We start from the raw sequence: 26,051 nt of genomic DNA on the forward strand, positions 1-26,051 counted from the left end.
AAGCCCCAGCCGCTCCCTCAGGGAAGCGACACGGGGCTCCTGTCAGCGCGGCCCCGGCACAGGGTAACGCAGGGCCCGGGCTCACGGAGGCGACCGCCCGCCTCCCTCGCCAGGTGAGGCGACAAGGGCGAGCAGGCGGAGGAGCAGCGGCCGCCCCCGCCGTCCCGGCGCTGACACCTCAGGCTCACGCCCCCCGCCCGCGAACGTGCAGCATGCCCCAGCGCACGAGGTTTATCGCTGACGCACGCCGTGGGCCCCGCCCACCGCGCTTCCCCATTGGCTAAGGGCGCAAAGCCACGCCTCCCCCGGCGCCGCTGTGGGCGGGGAAGAGGCGCGGCAGCAGCAGCTATTGCGGGTGAGGGGGGGAGCGGCGGGAGAGCGTCACGTGGCTGCCGGGGTCGTTCCCACTGCGGCCCGGTTGGCAGCTGGCTCGCGCTCGCGCCCGTGCCTTGCCGGGTACCGGAAGTGGGGCGGAAGCTGCCGGAAGCGTCGCGCCGGCTGCCGGAAAGCGCCGCGCCGCGGCTTGAGGGTGGGCTGGCGGTGGGGCAGGGCCGGCCGGGGCTGCCATGGGGCGAGGGTGAGGGGCGGAGGGGCCGCCGGGAGCACGCTGGGGCTGCGCAGTCGTGTGCGAGCGGGGCCGCTTCCCGCCTCCGCTAACGGCTGCCCTCCCTCCGCTTTCGGCACTCGCGGGCTTCCAGGGCGCTCCGCCCTCCTCGGGGCCTTTGCGCCGGGGTTTCTCCTCCGCACGGAGCTTCCCCCAGCAGGCAGCGTGTGTTTGTGCTCCGCTGCGGCCTGCCCTGCTCTCCCTTCCCTCCCGCCCGCCCGCCCGCGGGAGGCATGATGAAGTCGGCCCGTGTTTCCTCGGGGCGAAGAGCGGGTCTGTGTGAGATGCTGTCGCTTTGCTGCTCTCTTAAACTCCTGTTCGTTTTGCAGGATGTGATACAACTGCCTTTTACTTGGGACACCTGCCTCTTCTGTTTTAATGGCGCACATCACCATAAATCAGTATTTGCAGCAAGTAAGCAAGGGGTTTTTTTTTAATCTGTGAGCACTGTTAGAATATGTGGATGTGGGTTGTTTTTGGTTTTTTTTTTCTGGAAATATGTTACCTTGTCTAAGAAATGAATCGACCTAGAATGTGTGATGTGGTAAAGAAATACACTTCTTAAGTCTGTACTAAGTATACCGGCTGTGTGCCAAGGATGTATACCTGGAATTTCTGAAAAGTATGATGGTTGTTGATAATGGATAGCAAAGTAATTTATTCATAAGAACTAGCGTGGTGGGATTGTGTGTGCATGCATTAACACATGCAGCTTGGGGATTCAAGAAATATAGGAATTTAAGAAGTATAGAAATGCAGAGACATGGTGTGTATGGCATGGAGGATGGAGACACAGGAGCAGGGTCACAGGGATACCAGCTGGACTGAACTTTCAGTGTCAAGCTTTTAGTGTGACTACTTTTACCACTTCTTTCTGAAACATAGTATTTTCATCATTGTTATCATCTTACTTGCTTCAGTCAAATCAGTCGAGTGAAGGGCACAAAAAGAGAGTAATTGTTTGTCTTTTAGTCTCAAAAATGGAGTGGCTGGGATGTCTCAGGACAGTGATCTGCTCTGAAAAGTCAGCATCTTCTCCAGTTGGCAGTCCTCGTGATCCCCTGTCGCCACCTTCCATATCGTATACACTGTGTCTGTGCATTTAAACTGTCTGCATTTTCTTAAGTTTATGCACACCCCTCACCAATACCTTATCTCTTACAAAAAAACCATTTTGCTCTATGTCAAACTCGGACACTTTACTGATGGAATGGACACTCACTAGGTGAAGATGGAAATCCAAAGCAATGGGTAAGGAAGTGACAGAGAGCAGGATGCGTAATGCTTAAAAACAAAGACAGGTAGATTAAACATGTAGCTATCATTCCAAAAGCAATGTCTGATACTAGACTAGCATCTGTATCGAATACTTTTGAAACCTGTCAAGGCTGTAAATGCTATATTCTGTGGGAGAACAGTTTAATTCTGCTGCCTGCTAAAGGCTGCCTTGTAAAAAATTGTCTGTCTGAGCAGCATATTGTGACATTAAGCTGGAAATTTCTTCAGTTTTAGAAGTAGTTTTAGATATTACTTCTTAAGAGTTCCCTTCCCACTGCTTATGCTTTATTTGTCATATTTTTGTGTTCTGATAGGGAAAAAAAAATTTTTGCTGTATGGAAAGCCCATACCAAATGGGAAAAATCGTAGACTAAAATAACAAGGGAAGCAGCAAAAGAGGGAAAATCAACTGCTTAAACTCTTTAAGAGATTGGTGATTTTTTCCGAAGTAAAGGAGAGCTAATTTTGTGTTTTGGAAGTAGTTTTTCTCATTAAATGTTAAATTCATATGAAATATATTTGCGAGTCCTGATTCATGACATGCAAATTCCATCTGCAGTATTGCAAACAATAATACTCAAAGACTGTTTATGCCTTCACATATATGTTTGATGCCCGTAAGTCCGACTGGAATTTTAAGCTTAATCAAATCTGGTTCACAACTGCCGTTTTACAATGCTAAACCCATGTAAGTTGTTTGGAGATTCTCTGGTTTGCTCAGATCCTACAAATAAGGAAAAAAACACAAAAAAAACCCCTGCCCCACCTTCTCCCTGATACCTTTTTGAAAAACGTGTGTATTGAAAGTACAATATTGATTTGTTCAGTTTTAAAAACTCACATTTGGGTTGGTATTGATGTGGATGAACAGTGGTAACAAGAAGGTGGCTTTTGTAGTCATGTGGTAAATATGTTGCATGGTTGTGCCTGGGTTTTATTCTGTAATGTGGCTGTTTTCTTTGATAGGTACAAGAAGCCATTGATAGCAGAGATGGACAATTTTGTGCAGAATTGGTATCATTTAAACATCCACATGTTGCAAATCCAAGGCTACAGGTGAGAAACTGTTTTTGACCTTTCTTTTGTTTTGCTTTCAGTTTTCCCAGCTCTCTATATGGGTTCCTGTCCATTGGCAATAAACCTCAGAAATCTGTTTCACAGGCCAGAGCAGGATCCCCTTGTAGGTTTGTTTCGCTTTCCTTCTTAGAAGGATATTATATATCTCCATTTTTTTCCTGGATGGCTTTTTGTGTTCCACTTTGAGTTGTTTTCTGGGTAGATACAGTCTTGAAAGTCCCTTCTGGCCAGGTCTACATTAGTTAGTAGCGTGGCACAGTGGAAGTGACTATGAAGAGAAAACCAGTGCGTAGCAAGGGTCCAGTGTTTGTGCTGTATACGTTTCAGATGCTTTTATTTAAGGCTAGCTCTGATCAGGTTCTGGAGACAGAATGCACACTAGCAATTCATTACACTGGATGTGATTATTATTATAGCTTAAGGTTCTGATAGCGAAGGCATGTATGCATAAAACTGCCAGGATAAAATATCCATATGATGTTCTGTTTCTGGTGCATTGGGTGTTCCTTGTGCATTGGGTGTTCCTTTAATGTTGCATTGATCTATTCTATACTTAGCTTCCATCTCCAGAGGAGAAGTGTCAGCAAGTTTTGGAACCCCCATATGACGAAATGTTTGCAGCCCACTTAAGGTAAAGGTGGACCAGGAATGTAAAGTCAGTTCTGAGGCATCCAGCAGGGATGGGGAAGGATATCCTTAACATTACTTAGTTATTTTAAAGGGCTTACCTCTGAAAACTTGCTATTTATTACTCTTATAAATAATGCTAGAACTGCAGGAAATAAAGACCTTCTCTTTCTTTTCCACGTAAAGTTTGCTTTATGTACCTGGCAGTCATCTGTGTATAGCCATTGACGCAACTTGGGTTTCGGTGCTTGCTGTTGCCTTTGCTCTGCATTTACTAGCTGCACAAGAATTTAGAGTGAAATAAGTAAGGGAAATAATTATTTTTAAAAGGGAATTTTACTCATGAAAGTACTCTTAAGACAGCTTTAAGACCTAAGTAATTCTGTGAGGCTTTTATTAAAAAAAAAATTTCTGCATTAACACAGTCTTTAGTTCACTTTCAACAGTCTTGGATTTTTTTTTTTTTATCTATGCTAATCTTGGTGACAGTTTCAATAAGGATTAGCATATTACAGTTGATACTGTACATATTATAGAAACAAATCCTCGTTCTTCTCTCAGATCAGTTTTCTACAATTATCGGGATTAGTGCTGTATTAAAATACTGGTGCCATTTTGTTAGGAACATTTCTAATCGTATTTCTGTGTCTCTCAAACTGTAAAGCTGTATGCCTATTAAAAGGCAAAAAGAAATATTTGTATCGCGTATATATTTTCTGATGCACTAATGCACTTTTTCTTTGACAGGTGTACTTACGCTGTGGGAAACCATGACTTCATAGAAGCATACAAATGCCAAACAGTTATTGTCCAATATCCTTTTCCATAAATCTTGTATATTGTTTTCGGATTAACTGTATGTCTTCTTGTAGAATAAGTTATCTTTATCCCTTTTAAAATCTACTAGAATGTGGTCTGCTTCCATATACACTTCAGCTATTTAGGTTCTTAAGCAAGGAAATCCAGATACACTCTTCTTTCAGCTTTCTGTAGGTCTAAGAAGGAATCTGTCACTTGGCTCTAAAATGGAAAATGAATTTCTCACAGAGTATAGGAGACCCTCAAATCGTTAATATACATCCCAGTTTGTACTTGGCCGGAGGGGGAGATAGTGATAAAGCAAGCTGCTATCTTACCCGTAAGCGCGCAGTGTTTCTCACGGCTGCTGCCTCACCAAGGAGGGCGTGGCTGCACTCACGTTCTTCCCTATTGCATCTTTGCATCCTGACTCCTCATCTACTCGCTGCTTTGTTGGTTTCTGCCCTTTCACGTAGTGATATGTGGTACCATACAACTGCTGTCATTTAATAGCATTTTAAATTCTCCTGAATCCAATACATCTTTCCTGCGAGCGTTTCAGGCACATAAAGAGGAAAACTGGTGAGTACATCAGAGCGAGCTGCTAAAAAAGATTCTCATCTTTCACTGTCATAATACCATAGCAGTCAAACTAAAATTATGCCTATAGTTTTTATTTATCCCCAGTGATACTTAAATGCAACCTGATTGTTTTTGCTGCCTGTTTGAGTTTTTAGATCCAAAAGTGTGAAAACTATACATCTAAGCTTAATTATGTAGAATGGTCCATAAGTAAACACGTGAAGAATTTGTTCAAGGTGAGATGGTATTTTATTAAAGCCACCGTAAAAAATGTTTGTGAATTAATTCTTCGTCCAGTGTAGGATTTCTGAAATGCCGAGATCTTGAAGACCTTTTCTTTTAAAAGGTGCATCCTTCTTTATTTAAAGATTAATGTATACTTTTCTAGCTTTATGACCAGCTGGCAAAAAAAAATGCTTGTTTCTTATCTCTTACTTATTGCATGATTTGCATATACTAAGTGTACTATGTTTTACTTTTCCAGGGCTTTACCTATTATGTATGCTGTAGCCCTCGATCTTCGAATTTTTGCTAATAATGTAAGTAGATCTGATTAACAGCCTCATTACTTTTATCTGTTAGGAGTTTCCATGGTGGAAGTATTTTAGACTTCATTGCATAGCCTAATTTTGCTCAGTACTGTTTAACTCCTCATTTAGCATTTTGTTGACACACTAAATTCATCCAGTTCTATTGAAAAACTAGGTTGCTCAGTCTGCCCACGTCCCACTTGCAGCTTGAACTAGAGAGGTTCTGAGGACCTGCATGCAACTCACAGCAGTTGCTTAGAGTGTATGAAGTGATTAAGTACTATCTTTATAGAGTAGCATGGGTGGCACAACTCACTATTTCCATGTGTTATCCTTGGGATTTGGTGGAGTCTTTATAAGGGTGGAGATACCCCAGACAACTGAGCTAATCTAACCACTTACCACATCTGAAGAGGGAAGTTTCTGCCTCTTTTCCCCTCTTCCAGCTGCATGTACTGCTTTTGATGCTCATTGGAGCCCTTGCTGAGCCCATACATCTGCTGACAAGCAAAAAAAACCCCAAATTTACATTATTTTTCTCAGGCTAGTGATTTGAAGTAGCTTGTGTAGGGATCTAATGAGAAGTGCTAGGCCAAGGTAAGTGGCAGGGTCGTGATCTTGCTCCTGGTCACTTTACCTGAAGAGGTGAAGCTAGAGTTCAAGTTAGGTTAGAGTTTGACAATATCCAGTATTTTCAGCGTTTGTCCCCTCAGCACTTTCTTGTGCCAGCTCACCCACAAAACAACACATTTGGCATGCTTGCACAGAGAATATTTTGTGTGTATGTGCCTGCTCTGTAGCAGGTGTCAATGCTCAGTCTGAATGAGGCAAATTCGTATATTTGAGATGCATGAGAAAGGGGAAAGTGGGATCAGTCATGTGGGAAGTGTTTGAACTCTGTCTTCTAACCTTAGTATATTCAAAGGATACGGACACAGAGAAGACTTCTGCAGCAAAGGATGGATTTCCATTTCTTTTCCTTACGTTTCAGCTAGTGAGAATGCAAGCATTATAATAAAACTTTTTAGAAATCACATAGTAAACATCTACTCACTGGTTTTTTTCCCCAGTTCTTTTTTGCTGTTTACATTCTGCGTTAATCAGTGCATGGATCTTTCCCATGTGTTGGCAACTCATTTTTTTTCCTCTTGCTGTTGTAACATATGTTTTCGATTTCTTTGGAAAATCGCAGGTCCTAGCAGTATGTGTTACTACTAGAAAATGTTCAATATGGTTTAGAAAGAAAATCTAGCCCTTGTGGCTCTGGAGAGAAGCTTAATTATAAATTCTGAAACTCAAACTCAATGACTGGGAAATCATTTTAGTTTGCTTTTGTTCAAAAGACTTTTTTGCCAGACTCTTGGTCTTTGAAAACTTGAGTTGAAGTGTTAGTGCTCCAATTCAGCTATCGGATGAACCCAAATTTAGGTTTCTGAGAGCTGCATTAAGCTTAGTGGCGCTAAAGGTAATAGCGGTCAGTGCTGTTTTCAAAGGACTGTCTTCCTGCGTGTTAGGTTTGGTACATGTTCAGGAGCCTCTCCGAGTGTTTTCTTTTATTCTGTGAACTTGACTACTTTCTAGGTTTGGGGAATAGCAGGCATGACAAATGTATTGCTATAAGACTTTATAAAATGCTGTATTAAGGAACCAAACTGTCTACAAGCCAGCGAACCAGGATGTAGAATTACGCATTGTTTCTTGCTGTGTAATGATAGGCAGATCAACAACTAGTGAAGAAGGGAAAAAGCAAAGTTGGTGACATGTTGGAAAAAGCAGCAGAACTGCTGATGAGCTGTTTTCGAGTCTGTGCCAGTGACACGTAAGTGAAAGATCCTCTATAGAACTTGCATTATTAAATTTTTAAGAACTTTACATAAGATTTTTCTACTTACTAAGAGCATATCTGGGTAAGAATGAACGCTTTTGAGGCTCGTTTCCTCTCATTTACAATCTGTTCTCTGTTGACTGTTAACTACAGCTGGAGAGGCTTCCCTTCAGGTTTAACATTCCTAGCAGATGTTGTTGGGAGGGACTGATTATGTCCCTGTTTCTCAGGAAAGATCATTAACACTTTGTGCCCTGTTCAGTTGTGAAGTTTGCTTCATTATGGTTAGATGGAAGAGAGGTGACTGACTGGTTTCCAGTCTTAGCAATTTTAACGCTTCCAAAGTGGAGAAAATGCTTTTTTTTTTTTTTTTTTTCCATCTTTCACCTTGAATATTATAAGCAACTCCTATGCTAGTGTATGTGTTGCCTGCAGACTGGAGTGAGGACCCTGATGCAGATTAATAATATTTTGCATGACATCTCCTCATTATGTTGAGAAGAAATGTATCGGAGCTGTTTAAAATTTACGATGGGAACACATATTCTGTTTTGACAGCTCTGGTATGGTTTAAGGGAAGGAGTTTGGCCTTGACTTTTATTTTCAGATACCTATTTTTACCCTAAAAATCCATAAAATATCTATGGAAGGAATTTACCATAAGGACAAAGTCATTGGTTTCTTACAATGTTCAGTACTAGTAGGTTTTTTTCTTTTTTCTTTTCCTATGACAGTCGAGCAGGCATTGAAGATTCCAAAAAGTGGGGCATGTTGTTTCTCGTGAATCAACTGTTTAAAATTTATTTTAAGGTACGGTTCGAGTCTGGTAAGCTGTGTCTTGTATTTTGTATTTTAAGTCAAACCCACCCTTTTTTGTATGTTACTATGTATCTGCATTCTCTGAGTAAAATGCAATTATTTTTTTTTTTAACAGATCAACAAGCTCCATCTATGTAAGCCCTTAATTAGAGCAATTGACAGCTCAAATCTGAAGGATGAATATAGTATGGCACAGCGAGTTACATACAGATATTATGTTGGACGCAAAGCCATGTTTGACAGTGACTTCAAGCAAGGTACTCTGTGCCAGTAAGACAGATTTAAAGTCTTGCCGCTTGGTGTGAAATCTGGCTGATGTCACATGTGTGTGACTCAAAATGTGTGTAAAAGGTGCAGTTGTGTTTGCATTGATCAAAGGAAGTCATGCTTAAAGATCCAAGTCCCAGAGACTGAGCCAGATCAGAGAGCAGATTACGTGACACTTCTAATTGTAGTATATGCCCAGTTTTAAAATATTTGTGTCAGTGAAGTTCTCTGTAGTCTTATGCATTGTGTGCATGTGTAATAAAATGTAATGTATGAGCATCCAAAAGAATTCATTTGTAAAAGGTTCCACAAAGGAGGCTTTGTGACTGTCTTGTCCTCTTCAAGTTGCTGCGTGCCACGTAGGAAATCTTCAGTAAACTGTACTGTAGAACTAGTTAATCAGTGCGTTGATTTTGGAAGATGTAGAAACCGCATTTCTGAGATTTCTTATTCACTGATAGAAATGCTTCTGGAGCTAAGGTGTACAACTTTCATTGCTAACCCAAGCCTGTGGCCAAAATCTATTCTGGAGCCAGTTTTGTCACTCTAAACAGTGTCTTCTGCCTGTCAGGCTTGTCATTTTTTTTCTCTCGGTGAAAACTGATGAGAGATTTTCATGTTGTCATGCTGTGTGATCTCACTGGCACGTTTCTGCAGCTCAGCAGATGTGTGCATCGCATGCAGCTTACGTCCTCTGAAGAACCTAATCTGTGAATTTAGGAAACGGAGTTCTGTTTCATCAGTGCTTCTTGAGATTCTCCCCTCCTGTAATAGTAGCACAATAATATGACTGAAATGAGCTGAAAATTCCAATATTGCTTGTAACTGTTACCTCTGACATCTAGACCTTGACAAGTTTTCTTTGACTTTCTGAAGAAGGAATTATTTTTCTGGTAATACTTTGTATTTTGGGTGAATCTCCAATAATTCTTACAGCATTTTTCTTAATGTATTTTTATTGGTCTGGTTCTTTTTTATATAATTTCAAATATCATGTATTCAAGCTAGAGACGGACATTAAGCACAGAATTTGGGTTACCGTTTTAATTCATTCTTGTTGTTGACTGATGTTACTAGCACTTTTATTTGTGTCTGCAGCTGAAGAGTATCTGTCATTTGCCTTTGAACACTGTCACCGCTCAAGCCAGAAGAACAAAAGAATGATTTTGATCTACCTGCTGCCAGTAAAAATGTTGTTGGTGAGTAGATGTTACTCTTCTAAATAATTTTTTGGGGGCAGATAACCAAACTGATGCTCAGTATTGTTCTTGGTTTTCCCTTACTGGAATTCAGAGGCTCTCTGTGCCTGACCCCCATAAGAGCCAGCACATGCACGCTTTGTTGTGTGAGGACAAAAAAGGTTGAATTGTCATTTGTAGCAACACAGGAAAGGAGAAAGGGGGGGGGGGGGGGGGGGAACCCAACCAACCAACCAAAAACCCCACCCTTCTTTCCCCCTGCCTTCCTCCCACCCTTCCTAAAGGTGCAACCTGAGGTTACTTCTGTAACAAAGATAACTTCGAGTTCTTTGGAGAAGCACTTAACAGTGTAATTTATGTAGCAGAGTGCCTGTCTGGTGATCAGCTGCACAGATGGGCCAGGGCATGTGTGGATTCACTAGTACAAATCCGTCTGCTTCTTTCACCCGGTGAAGGGAAGGAAGACGTGCAAACAGATGGCTAAAGACTGTTGAGGGGAGGTTGCCACAGGAGGGAAAGGATTCCTATCTTTGGGTTTGCTGTTTGTACCTTCAAGGTGCATGTCAGAAGGGTCATGAAGTAGAGCGTTTTGATTTTGAATAAATCAAATGAAGACTGGTTACTATTTGATCATTTCGTCTTTGTATTAAAAGAATTAAGCACATCTCTGCTTCTTGTTCCCATCCTTTCCCATGTGCTGTGCTGGCATTTGTGTATCCCTGAGTTAGTGGGATTATGCTAACAATTAATTCAGTGTAACTGAGGGGACAATAACTAGATTTGAGAGTTTCCTGTTCCTGACCTTATTACTAAAGTTACCCACAGAGAATGTTGTTATCACCTGCTTCTGTGAGTTGCCATCTTTCACCTTTGCCTCAACCTGTTTATGACCATCATCCTCCCTTTTGCATTCAGTGATCCCTTTCCAGTCCCTTGCAGTGTCAAGTGGGTAAAGTGGGAGCATAGTGGGTATGATAATTGGCTTCTGTTTTTCATTTTTTATTTATTGACTTTCTTACTGGTTGTTTTCACATCAATCAATGGTAGAGTTGGTAAAGGAAAAATAAGTGTCTTCCTAAAAACTTTGTCCCAGTCTTGACTGGGTGCCTTAAACTGGTGGGTCCGTTAGTGCCTAGAATTACTGTGGCTTTTCTGGAGTAGTTCCAGTGTGCAGGAGGCACTTCTTTCTAGAAGAAACTAGATAAAGGTCATTGTTTTTACAGTTGCTTTTTTTTAATCAGAGCCCAAACATTAACACTCCTTAAACTGTACTAAAATAGCTTGGATGTTTGTTTTTGTTTTTTTTTTTTTATTCCTAGCACCTCTCAGTAACCATGCAGCTGAGTTCTGCTCTCAGCTAATCCTCCAACCAGGAAGCGAGTTACCAGCAGCATAGCATGATGGTAACTAAATTTAAAGTCTGACCCAAGTCAATGTGCAATCTGATCTCTGCTGTGCAGGGGGGAAAAAAACAGGTTTCTTTTTGATAGTGCAGGTGGTTCAGTCTTACCTGATCTAGCAATGAGAATTAATTTTGTTTCTTTAAATTTAAACTTTCTCTCTTTTTTCTTTTTCTTTTGTTTCGTTCTTTGAGAGGACATTTTTATTTCCACATGGAGGCATAGTGAACAAAAAATCTGGTACAGGCTGCACTAGCACTTGATAGTGCTGGAGCACTGCTTGTATAATTAGTAATGCTTGGGATTCCCGCAGTTCTTCTGTTTGCAGATTAGATCATACAGCCATGACATAACATTTGGATCTGCCTAGGCCACATGTCGCAGGATCTTGATTTTACAAGTTTGATAACTGTTCCCCAACATTAAGAAATATTAAGAGACTCCCTAAACCATGATAAATAGGTAGTTAACATGAGTTGAGCTACAAGGTGTTTGGTGGGGGCAAGGGCGTTGTCTTACAAATACTTTTATTCACCTCTTGTTCTGTAGCAAAAAAAAAAGTGGTTAAACATTTGTCTTTTTCTCTAACGAATGTTTTGATTGCTTACTAGATTTCGTTTAAAACGCATTTGGCTTTATCCTGGAAAACTTGGCAACTGTTTATTTTTCAGGGCCATATGCCAACAGTTCAGCTCTTAAAAAAGTATGACCTTATGCAGTTTGCTGAAGTAACAAAGGCTGTGAGGTATGATGATTATTTTATTGTGTTGTGTGTTAGTTCAACAAGTATTAAGTAAAAGGTATTTATTTGGGATGATTGAGGAAGGCAGGGGAGGGATATTCCTACCAAGTCAGACAATTCCTTTTCTTGTTTGCGTGAGACCTTCTCATGTTTTCATTTCTTCATCCTTGTAGTGAAGGCAATCTTCTCCTACTGAACGATGCTCTGACAAAGCATGAGACCTTCTTTATTCGATGTGGAATCTTTCTTATCCTTGAGAAGCTGAAAATCATCACGTACAGAAATCTTTTTAAGAAAGTGTAAGCGTAACAAAAACTACATTTTTGCAAAAGCAGATTTCATATGGTTTCACCTAGGACTGAGATAAAAATTTATATGCTCCTTAGTTCTCTCTGAGAGAGCTGAATTCCTGTTAAAGTGAATTTATTGTAGAAAGGCCATTTTTCTAAGAACCAGAATTTTTAAGTGATTTTTTCTCAATAACAGATTTTTTTCTGTTGTTTCTTTCAGATATTTACTACTCAAAACCCATCAGCTGTCTCTAGATGCCTTTCTGTTTGCCCTGAAATTCATGCAAGTAGATGATGTTGATATTGATGAAGTCCAGTGCATTTTAGCTAACCTTATATATATGGTATGTGCTAACCACTTGTTGTTTGGTCCTTCCAGACTTCAGACAGTAAAAAATATTAGGTAGAGAATAAAAGTTCATTACAAAAAAACATCAGTAACCCCAGGTTTTCTTGTGTAAAAAAGTTGATTCACTTGTGCCCCAAGTGAAATGTTTTCATTTGCCCTGAGGAGTTCCTCTAGTTCCTGCCTCTTTTGCAGGAATTGGTTAAAACTGAAGTTGAATTTTACATTACAAATCCAGTAGTGACATTTCTATATATGCATAAATACTGATTTGAAAATACAAAATTGTAACTGGGACCAAAAGGGAGTTGTTCTTCTGCATTTGAAGTAGGAGACTCTTGACATTCTAACATTCGAAGAAATTAAAACCAGATTTCTTTGGTTTTGTTTCACATTTTGTCTTTTACTCTAAATGGATCTCAACTACTCATGAACAGATAAAGGCTTGAAATCGAGAGATTTCTAATAAATTGGAGGTTTTAGAGCAGCATTTCTGTGTGAGCAAAAAACTGAACCACTCCTCTTTCTAAAACAGATTATTTGGTTTGGTCTTGGAGTAACAGAGGGTGGGATGAGGTGACTGGAAGATTTCTTTCAGTGTTATAACACTACATGTCTGAAAAGGAAGTACTATGTCATTTAGTCTGTTAGGTTTGGAACAGTGATTAATTAAAATCCTCATTTTTAAAGTGAGCAAGAGTAAACGTAGAAACACTTCTGTAGAACTCTGTCTCCTCAGGGAAATGTAAGCAGACCAGTAGGGGGCCCTGGGAACGGGCTCTCGGTCTGACAGCACCATTAGTACCCAAACATGATTACCGTTCCAACTTTCTGCTTACTCTGTGAGTTGATCCACTTACGTAAATCGGATCCTTACAGATACTAAGTACCGTAGCACAGTGGTGATTGATTATATACACACAGCTTCGCTTGATGTAGGCTGAAGGCAGCTGACATTATAGGCGTTGTGTTACCAGCTTCCAGTACTAATACTGTCTTTTTCTTCTCCTGCCAGGGTCACATTAAAGGCTATATATCTCATCAGCATCAAAAGCTTGTGGTCAGTAAGCAGAACCCGTTTCCTCCGCTGTCAACAGTGTGTTGAGTATTGCATCTTATCCATGCAAGTACTTTTCAGATACTCAGCTTGCCCAGTGGAGCTGCTCCTAGTTGCCCCGGGAACATTGTAAATGACCTGGTTCGTGTCCAGGACTGGAATACCAGGAACTGTTTGTGGCTCCTTTCCCAGAATGACCAAGGCTGCCAGTGTTACAAAGTGTGTTGGAATGAAATACTAACTTTTCAATTATAGTTTCCGCAGGCTTTCTAGATCATTCAAAGTATTTCATGAGGAGATAAAGCAAAGCATTCCAAATTCCTTTCAAACCACTTAAAGCTTTTATAAAGTACTTTGTGTTACTATTTCTGCATTTCTCTTTCAGAGAGAAGTATCATCCTTTGTTACTTGTGTTAATCCATTCTTCAGAGTGGATATGATGTTTTCTTTCACGGTTTCCACTTCTTTAAAGTCTCTTCAATAATCTTGCTGGTATTAAATACTCTCTTCAAGCATTCCCTTAAAAACTAGGGAAGTGCTTGACAATTAAAAGCTTTACTGTGTCAGTGATACTTACGGGTTCAAGTAAATGTGGGATTTTTGTCTTTAGGTGCCCACAGATGGGTTTGGGTTTTTTTGATTCTGGTAAAATTTTGTTTCATTTTCATTGTGATGAACAAAAGCTTATCTAAGTAACTTACCCATACTCTGCTTTATTCTGTGTCTGGGGGAAAAAACTGCCACTGGATCCATTATTTTAAGTGTTACTACCTTGAGGGTTTTGTATGTTTGGGGGTAGTACAACATAACTTTGTCCATAGCGATGGGATGGTAGGTTTGGGCTTTTAAAATTAATTTTTAAAGGAAATAAAACATTTTTTCCCCTCTTTGAGAGTTGGGTTTTATTTTACCCACTAACTGATGTGGACATGATTCATAAGGGAAAACACAGGTGCCATGTATGAAGGGAAGCATTTTTTAGTGCGATGAGAGTGTCAAGTCCTACATAAACATAGACATTTAAAGGCTTGAAGTTCCCCTGGTCTTCATAAGTTTCACTTGTATGGATGCTAAAATAAGAATATGAATTTGCTGAATCAAACCTCAGTGTAACAAGAATTAAAAAGACTCATTTCCTTCTAGCAACATTTAAAATCCCAGAAAAACATCAATGCTTTTTGAGTTTTAGGATGAACAGTTCTAGGAAACTTAAAGTTCAGTCAGTTTTTAGTAAAATAACTAGGTTTACCACATCGTGACTTTCACAGTACTGTGTGTCAACAGAAGAAGGAAAGACAAACAGGCTTTTCTGTATGAATTGGAGCTATATACATATAATTGTTGCAACTTCCATTGCTGCACATTGCGATAGAGAGTCAAATGAGGGTACTGGCTGCATCCAAATGTTTCTTTGCAGTGTTTGGTAGGGGTTTGGTGCTGGAGGGTTGGTTGTGTTTGTGTCTTATTTCATTTTTTGTTTAAACCATATCATATACCTCGCGGTGTTAGTGAATAGAAATGTTTCCCAGTCAGTGTCTTCTAGTGGCCAGGATCCCAGGATACCAGTCAGAAACCAAGTGCCCTTGTACTCGGTAGCTAAAAAGCTTCCTCCAGCCAGTTGTTTGTCTACAGCTTCCTGGAGGTGTCCGCAAAACTGCCTGTTTGTGAGGCTTATGTTGAGTATTTGTTTGCAGTCCTCAGCAGGAAGGTATGAAACCTGCAGCTCATCTCCTTGAAGTTCGTCACCTTCCATTCTCCAGCCGCTGACTGTACCAGCCAATTTTGGAATTAAAATGTGTTCTGCAAAGTCTCTTTCAGGGATGCATACAGGAAGCTGATGGTTGTTGCACTCAACGTGCTCTTGGAGTTGTAGTAATGCAATGTTGTTCTCACCAGTGTCTTCTTCATACCGGATGTGTATGTGCTTCTCATTAACTTGCATTATCTTCTCAGTTGCACTTGTTCCATTATGCCCTGTGAAGCAATGACATTTCACTGCTCTTAGGAATAATTTATCAGAGACCTGAGAACTGCATGCAAACTGACAAGAGCTGCCTAGTCATGCCGAGAAATGCGTGCAGTAGAGAAACTAAAGGCGCTCTTTCTTGAAACAGCTGCAGTAAAGGTAAACTAAGAATGATTATCTTGACAGCTTTTTAATGCTGTGTAGAAGCATGCATAATTTCAGAGGGAAGGACAAATACCCAACAAGAGAAGTAAATTTTGGCATGAAACAATTTTTTCCTTGGGGGACGGGGGGAGGAAGCCACATCTAAATCCAGCTGGTTTAGCTCATCCCTAGGTGCAGAGTTGTGAATTGCATTTGAGAGGTAGTTGTCTCTCTGCTTGCCTTGTAGAGGGGTGTGGGACAGCCATAGTTCTAGCTCAAGATACTTAACTGAGATGCTTAACTGAGATGACAGCAGATTTGTTTCCTTTAACAATATTTTTATACAGCAGAAATTTTACTAAGCTTTTTTAAAATTAGCTTGTCAATACTAAAACGTGCTACAACAAAAGAAAACGTGTTTGAGCACCTACCCGCACCAACCCTGATTTCAAAATTGCTGTGCAGAAGGGCGCACTCTGCTGTAGTCAATACAAAATTACTTTTCAGCAGCACTCCTCCACAGAAGCCCTTTCCTTCTGAGTTTAGCAGCAGGACCTAAGAAAATGCAAAAAAATGAGAGATAGCACTGTCCGTGTAAGGTTGAGGGATAGGTTTTGTGACTTGCTAGAAATACCTGCCAAGGAAATCGTTTGTCACGTTTCTTCCTGGTTTCACTTATCAGATTATCACTGTCTTGAAGTCTCCCACAGGCACATTGATCTAGCAAATGAAATTAAAAAAAGATGAGAACTTCATTCTGTGTCATTTCAAGACAACTAATATCTGCAAATACTTTATTGCTTCTAGCTTGGCTTTGGAGTTTGTTTTTTGCACTGAGGAAAAGGACAATATCTCAGCTGGTGAGAATTGGAATAATTCGCTTGGCATGTGTAGTCTAATAGCTTAGTGATGGCGCTGAACATTTTGGGGTCATTCCATCAGGCTTGTGGTGACCAGATTTCATTGTGTCTGTAAGGAAACGAGGCTTCCTCTCCAGCCAACCGTCACCACAGCTTGCTTCCTCATCTTTGTATCCCGTATCTGAATTGCGCCAAATACCTGATAGCTGTGGCCCGATCAGGACAAGGTAATCCTGGGTTTTCCTTGTTAGAGCCATCACTTTGTGTTCTGGTTCAGACAGCAAGCGTGCTTTTCAAGTGCATCCCCCAGTTACCTGCATTTATCACACTTTCTCTTCACCCTGTGGCATGGTCTTGGGTCACGCAAACTGGGTTCTGTTCAGGTGACGCTAAACCAGAGGACACCCTCCAGGAGCGCACTTAACGTACTCTCGTAGCTAATGGGTGCTTAGCCCACGGGACCAAACTAGAGCTACTCTGAAGTAAAGCCCACTTGAAATGTGCGCTGAGCATGGACATCAAGCCTTCATCACCAAAAGCGTAGCTCTACAACTCCTATTTGGCTGTCCTCCTTGCTAATGTAGACAAGGGCCTAAGTATACTACTGTGGTTTTAGTAGACCTAGTTTATAAGGGGGGGAGATGGAAAAAATGAAGAGGACTACTGCTTAAAACTAATTAACATGGCAGCAAATGTTGCCCTTCCTTTATCAGACCATCAGGTGCCTGATGAGAATCAATTGAACCTCATTCCCAAACAGACAGGTCTTCAGTGGAGTTACTCTTCACCAAGCACAGGAGTGGAAAACCCAGCCCCAGTGAGTGATACGTAGGGTGACGCAAGTCCTGTCTGCAGACCCACGTTTAAATGTTCAGATCAAATATTACTTCTTTTTCCCCTGCTCTGTCATCTTGAGTGGTGGTCCCTAGATTTTTCCCTTTTTGTGCCCGGATTGGAAGGTCAGTAATATTCTCATCACTGGAGTCTCCAAGCAGGCTGATCACATCTGGATATCAGGTGGTGGCCTGCCCACCCCAGCTCTGAGCGTGTGCCCCCCATGCTTCCGTGCTCATGCCTACCTAATGCGATGCACTGTTTTTTGTCCTTCCCGAGCTCATAGCCATCAGCACAGGAACAGCGGTAGGAATTACTTCCCGGGTAGCAGAAGTGGTGGCATCCTTCTTTTGCTTGGTGGCGACATTCATTTTTAGCTAAACGGAACAAGTAGAGGAAAAGCATTGGGAACAGTTCAGCTGGAGTCTTCTTGCATAGCTTGAGTCCTCTTTACTAAGCATTTTATGTTTACTCGCTTTATGTGGAGGTGGGTAGGGACTCTGGCTTGGTAGTGTTTCCCACCGCATTATTTTTCCCCTTGGTAAGCAGAAGTTGGAGACAGCTGAGTCTCTGCAGCTTCCGCAGACTCCTTGCAAACTGCTCACCCAGCACCTCCCTGCACCAGACTGTCTGCACCCTTGAGTTTTGGGGAACATCAGTAGCCAAGGGTCAAACTAGGCCTTCCATGTGAACCCATGGAAGGATGCCATGGGTTTTCTTTTTGCTCTTTTAAATGAAACAGTAAGTGTCTGTACTGGGGGTACTGTTGCACATGTTAAGAATGCAGGTATTGCTTCAGGAAGAAAAAGGCTAAAGCTTTCTACTTTTCAGCAAAAGCAAATGCATAGCTCCTATTTCTCATGCTTGTGCTAAGAAAATTGAAATTAACAGCTGCCAAAGATAAGCAAAAAAGAATGGGAGTATTAATCACCTTTGAAACATGCTCAGTCAACTTTCCATAGCTGAGCAAACACTTAAGCTTCAGCACAAAGCAACAGGAGAAACAGCCATTTGATGGTGGATCTAGCTCACAGATGGAGAAGTAGCAAAATATCTCTAAGGCTCATGCTGGGCAGATCCAGTTTCCAGTGCTGGTCCAAACTGTGTCACCTTCTGTGCTCCCCAAGAAGCTGGTCTGTCTCTCCCCAGTCACACCCCTTATACAGAAAATGACCCTGCCTTGCGGCAACCGGGGCGTCTCCCACCCCAGGGGACCTCCAAGCCAGCAGAAATACTGATGTAAGGGCTGGAAAGTAGAACCTGGCAGATGTAAAAATGTGGGATCTGGCCCAGGGTGTTTTACGTGCCAGAAAGCGTCCATTTTCCTTTACGCCTTTTACACTTCCACTGAAAATGGTTTGTTTTCTGGAGTCCCTCTGTCCTGAGGGACTGTCTTGTGGGCACCTGTGGCCTTGGAGGCACCGGGGTTGGCTGGGAAGCCACCACAGCACCACAGCCCTGGTTCTTCAGGCCATGCACTGCCTGGGACCGTGGCAGGACAAGCAGCTGGGGAGCGTGGGTGGCAGTGGGCAGGGCTGCCTTTGGAGCCCACCCGTGAGGGGGACTTGCTTCAGCCCTTCTGCTGCATCCCCAGAGAAGGGAGGCTCAGGGGGAAGAGGCAGCCTGCGTAACCTCGGGATGCCGTAACATTTCAGTCGGCAGCACAAATCACCCCTGCTCTGCCAAGAACTGTGTGTTTTAACCTAAAAACTGATAACTGGCTGTAATGGGAGAGCTGTGTGTGGTTTCCCAGGGACCCCCTACAACAGGAGGAGATAGGGCTTCTCAGAAAAGGGGGCAATGCCTTACCGAAAGCACAGTTCTCTCCCTCGTAGCCCTCAGCGCAGGTGCAGGTGTAGCCACGAATGCTGTCCTCGCACACGCCGTTGTGCTGGCAGGGGCTTGATGAGCACCTCCTGCCACCTGCAGAAATGCCGCAAGAGAGAGACGAGTCACCGCCACCGCTGACCCGAATTACGCAGCCCCCTTCCCAGCACGCAAGCCGCTCAGAGAAGCATTGCGAAAAGCAGTTTGGAAGGAAACGGGCTACGTCTCACCAAACTGCTCCTCAGGAGTAGTTTTAGCTCCTCAGGAGTAATTTTAGCCCAAGTCTCTGCTTCCAGAGGTGCTCCTGCAGCCCCTGGCAGGGAGGCCGGGAGGTGCCCAGAGGCAGAGCCCACTTCTGGAGGACAGATGCGCTGCTTCAGGGAAAAGCACTGACTTACAGTCCATGTGCTTGTTACAAATGTACTATGTACTACTGGCATTTTAGGTCTCCTGTGTTAGGTTGATATTCATATGGGTAAAAAAAAGAACCTATTATATGCATATATGGATAAAAAAACTGGCATCAAAATTACACAGCAAGCAACATCAAACTAGGAGGAAATCTGGCTTTACACATGTACAATTATTATACAGCAGCTTGGACGCTAGCAAGCTTAGTCCTGCTGACGAACCGAACGTTGAAACCAGAGGATGCTTCGCTACAGGTGAAGCACCAGGCAGAGCTGCCAGTTTCCCTTTAAGCTGCTCACTGGAAACCCCCCAAACCAGTTTGGAAATGTTCTCCAAATAACTGCTTATTGTAGGCACAGGCGATCGGGGAGCAAGTCAGAAAAGCCTAACCCAGGACATGCTCTCCAAACTTTCTAAAATTTAAAACTTCATCAGAGAGGTTAACTTCAGTCAATGGGCTGCTGTAATTGATATCAGGGATGGAAAGGTGAAAACTCTGCCTGGTGCTGGGAAAAAAACCCCAGTCACCATCTACTCAGGCTATGGGCACGTGCCTATTCTTGCTTTAGCAGTACCAAAATACTGGCTTAAAGCAGTTGCCGCCTTCAGCCCACCTGCAGTCAGATGCCACCAGCATAGCCGGCACAATTTAGGTCTCCTGGGAGGGTTTTTGGGTGGGTTAGTGGGGTCTCATCAGCAGTGGTGGGTAGCTGGAGGGCTGGAAGGGCTGCACCTACAGCCTGAAGCAAGTTAGATGGTTTCAAGCTTCTGAAACGCATGCTCAAATGTAGGTAAGGAAGTCTCAAAAAATGTCTGGGGTCAGGTGAGGTTCTGTAAGACTGGGAAAAAAGTAAACTCAGCACCTAGCTTTATTAAAGGAGGAAAGAGAAGATTCAAGGAATTATAGAGAAATCAGCATGATTTCTGTTAATTGAAAGCTACTGGAATGATTAAACTGTTTGTAAGCATCCAGCAAAATAAAACGTGGTAAGTAACAACTAACATGCATTTTTCAAGATCAAACAATCCGAACCAATTAAACCCAACTGTATTATAGGATAAGGGACCTAGTGGGGCATTAGTGAACATCATAGAATAGAAATGTCTCAGATGACGTTGTTAAGTGAGCTAGGAAAACACAGACTACTGTAAGGCATGCACAAAACTGTTTGGAAAATTATGTTTAGCGAGAGGTTATCAATAGCTAAGTTTATACTGTTAATAAGACAGGGCCAGGGAGAAGTGTGACCTCAGGCCAAGTGCCCCGACAGTGTACGTCCACACTAGAGCAAGGTGCTGCTACACCAGCTCTGACTTGAAGAGACCAAGGTGGAGCAGTACAAAGCAGAGCCAAAGGGTGAGCCAGCAGTTAGGTGGGTGCTCAGCCTTTCTCCCCAGCCCTCTTTTATTCACAGTGCAGATTTACCCACTGCACCCTGGACTACGGAAGGAAAGCAACACGGATACCAGAGGCAGACCAAAAAATGAGATTTTTTTGGAAGACAGGATGAAAAAATGGGTTTGTTTAGTGAGGAGGAAAGAAGCCGTGAAGATGCACGGCACCACTCTTCAAAATGTTAGAAAAGATATCACAAAGAAGGAAACACACACTGCTGTTCTGTAGGAAGACGACAGGACATAATGGCTTTCAATTACAGCAGGGAAGCCTGAGGCCGAAGCCGGTAATGCACCCTGATTGTGGCTAAGCTTGTTTGGATGGACCATTCTCAACCAGTTGCCCTTCTCTCTTCATAGACTAGAGAGGAAGCCTGCATGACGTGCTTAGCACAAACATCCAATGACTGAAATGAGGAGAAGTTAATCCCACCCTCACAGAAGCAATGGAAGGCCAGATATTTAGCATAATACTTCATAATATTTATATCACTGTTGGGATTCTTCTATGTAACAGTTCCCTGGACTCAGTCAGTGTTCTAGTGGCTTCTGTGGAAAATTAATACTGACTGCTGGTTTTGCCACCTCCTTATCCACTGTCTAAACCTAAGATTAGAAATGAATAAAAGCTAAGTAAAAAACAAGAGAAAAGCTTAGGACGAGGCATGCAGAAAAGAGGGAGGGAATAAGGCATAGTCACCATAAGCTGATGCCCCAGGGTCCTTGTTCAGGCGGCACCTAATTACATCAGCCCCTCAGCTTTTAAAGATTCGTTTCTTGCCTGGACAGCTGTCACAGGTTGATGCAGTGCTAGCATCCAGAGTTTGCAGGCAGTCCAGTAGCTTTTAACACCTATTTATCTCACTCAGATTTAGGCGCTGAGTTTGTATTTGGGAGGTTTTGCTGGTAAAGCTGTGCTGGTCTATTGTATCAGCAAAGCAGATTTTCTCAGGTCCCAGGTTGTTTCAGCACAGCTTTAAGCTCAGGAAAAGGAATAACTTATTTTCTATGATAATATCTACTCACCTTCAACTTTTATTTGCTTTGCAGTCTTAAATGTTTTTCCTGTTTATGACTTTTTTAATCCTTTCACATCAAGACTTTTCCTCCTGCTTTACTACAGATATGACAAATAGCGACTGGGTGTTCCTTGTAGAATAAACTGCTAAAAACTCTCAGAAAACCAGCATTGGACTGAATCATAATGTTCATAGTGTGATGCTGCTGTGAAGGAGAGAAATCAAGAGGCCAGCTTACCATAGTAGGCATCCCAAAACATTTTCTGAAAAAAAAAAAAAAACAAACAGGGTGAAATTAGATTTTAATTCTCAAATAATATCATCTTCCATAAATATTTCATTAAACAAAAACATTATATGAGAGAATATATACTATAGTTTAACATTTATGCAGTTGCACGACTGCAAATTCTGCCGTGCCAGCAAAATTTGAATGAGATGGGAGGGGGGTTGCATCCTGCTCATGTTATTGTTTCGTAAGAAGCTATAAAGGAAAAGAAACACTTTGCAGGCAAGAGGGAAACAGCTGAATTCTTTAGCAATACGGTTTCCTGGAAAAACTGGCCGGCCATTGTCTCTCTGGTGTGCAGCGGCCTGGGAAGTGACCCCGACCCGTCCTGTCGCATCCCGCTTGCCCCCCAGCAGGTGCTGCTGGAGGCAGAGGGGACAGCAGAGAGTAGAGCTGCAGGTCACTGCTCACCACCTTCATGTGCCCCGCTTTTCCCTGGGTACTGCAGCCGGCTCTGCTGCTGCTTTCCCCAAGGGGACACCTCTCCCCGCTCCCTGTACCTCCCCCCCAGAGCACCGGGACCGCCCGTGGGGCAGCCCGATGGCTGTTTCCTCTGCTTTCCCTGCAAACGCAATCTCCGGCCAGATTCCTGTTAAAGAGCATGGCATCCAGCTGTACGTGTCAGGAGGGCCTCTTTCATGAGGGGACTTGCAGCCTTCTATAGGTCCCACTATGTGCTGGTGTGTTGCTTCCCTCCATCCCAACACCCCCTTGCCCGTCCTGGTCCCTAAGGGATGCTGAAGCTGCATTTCTCTGTGTGTGATCAGGATGGGACAACAGCCGTATACTTTCACAACATAAGGCGCAGGACACATCATTTTCAGGAGGGGACTTTAGAAGCGTCAGAGCTGACCTCTGCATTTCCATTTTGACCAGTGAGGACACCTGCTTTCTACCTGCTGAGGTGCAAAGTGCAAAGATTTCACATGGAGAGAAACCCAAACAAATGAAGCAGGCCGTGGGGCTGAATTTGATAGTAAAGGACTAAGGCAGTAATTTTTAATATTCATGCAGGTAAACAAAATACTTACGAGCATTTCATCATTTTCAAATACTTCTCTTGCTTCTTCATGCGTGCATCTCTCTTCAAGGCATTCCCTTTCCAAGCTGCCTTGGAGGACCTCCTCGAAAAGCAGGGAACTGGCACGCCTCTGTCTCTTGATAACTTTGTTTGCATCATCAGCTGATAGAAACACTGAAACGTTGTATGACAAAATGCTAACGTCAGTACTTAGATTCATTTCCTTATATATTTTCACCATTTTTTTCCATTTTTTTTAAAAGATCTTATTAAGCAGCCAATTTTAATCATGAAGAGAAATCTTTTGGCTGATTCAGGGTTTCAGGCACATTAAACTTACATACTGAGAGAGCCCTACTTTCTTAGCCCAAACTCAGCTGCGGAGTCACGACCTTTTTCTTTCGGGGGGAGCCTGACTTGCTCCCCCACAGAAGGAATTTGCAGCCCTTCCTGGTGCATTTTTTTTCCCACACCAGACACACAGAGCAGTGTTGCTGTGGCATGTCCAGGGAAACGGTAAAATTATTGTCACAAAGACAGAGCCTATTTTGAAAGACTGCATGGGGCTTCCCAACTCAACAGTAGAAGTGAAAATCATTTGTATTAATTTATGACCATGAATCCAAACTGATTCCCTTTAGTCTTAGTTCATGGGGGACTTTTTTGCTGAGAAGCAAAACTATGATATGGCTGAGTTCGCAATTAAATCTCTCTTAAGGAGAATAAATAAAAGCTACCCCTCAGCAATGCTCAAAGGTACGAGGGCTATATCATATACCATCCTTTATGTGGAAGATACCATAATCTTTTTGATTTGAGTAAAGAGGAGGAGCGATCAAAGACATAAGACTTATCAGATCTTAAAACTCCTCTTTGCAATGATGCCCACAACAAAAATCGCCTGCCAGCCAGATGGCTGGTGCCGTGCTGGAGCCTGTTGCCTTTGACATTTAGCAGCATGTGGCTGTGTGTGTCAGCGGGCGTTTGTCAGTTCTCCTGTGCTTAGAAAGTAAACCCATTGGGGCAGGGACTGGGTTTTTTTTTTTGTAGTTTATACAGTGTTTGGGGGCCCAGGGCTGCTGGGCACAAAGGTTGAAATAATCAATAATATTAGAATGGGAAAAAGTGACAACAATAACAAAAATTATTCTGAAACTGCACACACGTGCTTATTTATGCTTTTGAAGGATATTAGAAAAGAAAAAAGAAAAAGCTTCATGATTGTGTTTTACATTTTAAAGTGTTATCTGACAACCCAGTGCACATTTCTGCTGTGCAGTGGTTCCGATGCATCCAGTATAACTGGCAGTGCACTTTGGCTGCTGCCAGGGGCGTTTTGACCTTCTCAAGCAGTCACCATCTTTTTCTTCCTTGCCCAGCTCCTCCTTAATATTGACTATGGAGGACTAATACAGAAAGAAAAATGTCTTCAATTTCTTCATGCTATAACAAGCATGCATCTCAGCCTCTTTCATAAGACTTATTTTTATTTCAGCAGCAACCAGAAATACAAAACAGAATTCTCTTTAATATCTGGGGCACTCTTTACGAATGGTAAGAAAAGACAAAATATCACCCTGGTGTAAATGATGGTAATTCAAAATTACATTGCCTTAGTAACCTACAGCAGTTTTTACTTAGCTGTATGAAAAAAACCCAATACAAAACAGGAGAAATGTAAGGAAAATAAGGAACAGACATTTTTCAATGGTGTCACCCTGCGCTACAAAGTAAACACCATACAAGGTACAAAATTGCTGGTGTGTTTAGAAGAGCAGTAGCACAAATGAGAATTAAAGCCGCAACAAAACAAAGGCCATACCTGTCTGCTCTGTCTGAAGGAAAAGGGCAGAGAGAAGAAACAATATTGTCCAAGAGCACCTTGCCATCGTTACCCTCTGAGCCTAATGGCCGCCGGCCTGCATTCCTGCAGCTCTTGGGGGAAATGGCTGCAGGAGAGATGTTGAAGTTTAAAGTCCAGCTGCTCATGAGAAAACAAGACCGCTAAGGGCAAAGCCTGGCCTCAATGTCAACACATGAAAAACCTCAAAAAAAACCTGCTTAGTGGTGCAACAGTGCCCCTTCTCTTAGTGCACTGGCTCAGCTCTTCTGAGAGCCCCTCCAAGATTTGGGTATTCCTCCCTCTCCTCAGCCTTCATTTACTGTAACACAAAACGGGCAAAGATGAACAGTATGAACATTTCTTCGTACCATATCGAAGCACAAGCTGGATGATGACTACAGGGATAAATTTTATGGCACGGCTCTTTTTCATACATTGTCCCCACAAAACATTTGCCAAGGCTTAGCTGCACTGGTCAAATCCCATCGACTTTTGGAGCAAGCAAGGAACCGAGCATGGGATTTCCCCTGCAGGGATGTATCTGAACGGATATGGCATTTTTCTTTTTCACTGTTTTACGTTTGTACTGCCCAGCCGTGAAGGAGAGCATGGGAAACGCTTCCTGACTTCAGGATCCCGGTCACACACAGACACACAGGGTCTGTGAAAGGAGGCATAAGTACGGAGCGGCCGGGAGCACCTCCCCGGGCTGCTGTGCCGCACACCCAGCAGCCGGGGCGGCCCTCCTGCCGGGCCCAGGGTGAGAGGAAGGATCCAGGCGCTGATGTGCATGGGCTGGGCTCTGCCATGGCAATGGTGCTGCAGGGAGTTTTTTGGCTCCCAGCACAGGCAGGCTCCTGGGAAGAGCAGGAAACCATTTCTACAGTCAGAGTAACAACCGGTGAGAGGAAAAGGCTTTTTTTTATCTGAGTTAGAAACATAGAGACCATTCTGTGTTTTCATGTCATAAATTCCCAGCTATTATTTGACTATGCAGTTCT

General features: G+C 42.7%; 2 protein-coding genes across 9 annotated transcripts; one reads left to right on the top strand and one right to left on the bottom strand.

The window, feature by feature from the left end:
- The first annotated feature begins 306 nt into the window (after positions 1-306).
- Positions 307-14,328, top strand: PCID2 (PCI domain containing 2). Of its 8 annotated transcripts, none has more exons than XM_087759150.1 (15): positions 307-355; positions 934-1,018; positions 2,849-2,938; positions 3,517-3,590; positions 4,334-4,399; positions 4,925-4,966; positions 5,451-5,505; positions 7,212-7,315; positions 8,056-8,131; positions 8,256-8,397; positions 9,506-9,606; positions 11,678-11,751; positions 11,922-12,047; positions 12,259-12,382; positions 13,400-14,328. In XM_087759150.1, exons 2-15 carry the CDS (start codon positions 983-985, stop codon positions 13,487-13,489), a joined length of 1,200 nt encoding a protein of 399 aa, XP_087615276.1. In that variant the 5' UTR covers positions 307-355; positions 934-982; the 3' UTR covers positions 13,490-14,328. The 8 variants fall into 8 exon arrangements, with proteins under 8 accessions (XP_087615276.1, XP_087615281.1, XP_087615277.1 ...); XM_087759151.1 differs by lacking the exon at positions 307-355 and adding an exon at positions 387-456; XM_087759153.1 differs by lacking the exons at positions 307-355; positions 3,517-3,590 and adding exons at positions 390-529; positions 1,830-1,855.
- Positions 14,329-14,782: 454 nt separating this feature from the next.
- PROZ (protein Z, vitamin K dependent plasma glycoprotein) lies at positions 14,783-25,096 on the bottom strand. The gene is made up of 8 exons (XM_087758298.1): positions 25,030-25,096; positions 23,218-23,381; positions 22,136-22,160; positions 19,055-19,168; positions 17,491-17,622; positions 16,186-16,271; positions 15,983-16,106; positions 14,783-15,415 (listed from the first exon to the last, which is right to left on the bottom strand). The coding sequence occupies exons 1-8, from the start codon at positions 25,094-25,096 to the stop codon at positions 14,904-14,906; spliced, it is 1,224 nt and encodes a 407-aa protein (XP_087614424.1). The 3' UTR covers positions 14,783-14,903.
- Between the last annotated feature and the right edge of the window lie 955 nt (positions 25,097-26,051).

The sequence above is a fragment of the Nipponia nippon genome, unplaced genomic scaffold (genome assembly GCF_047370975.1).
Source record: "Nipponia nippon isolate SJK-2023a ecotype South Korea unplaced genomic scaffold, ASM4737097v1 scaffold_2, whole genome shotgun sequence".
Lineage (NCBI taxonomy): Eukaryota > Metazoa > Chordata > Aves > Pelecaniformes > Threskiornithidae > Nipponia > Nipponia nippon.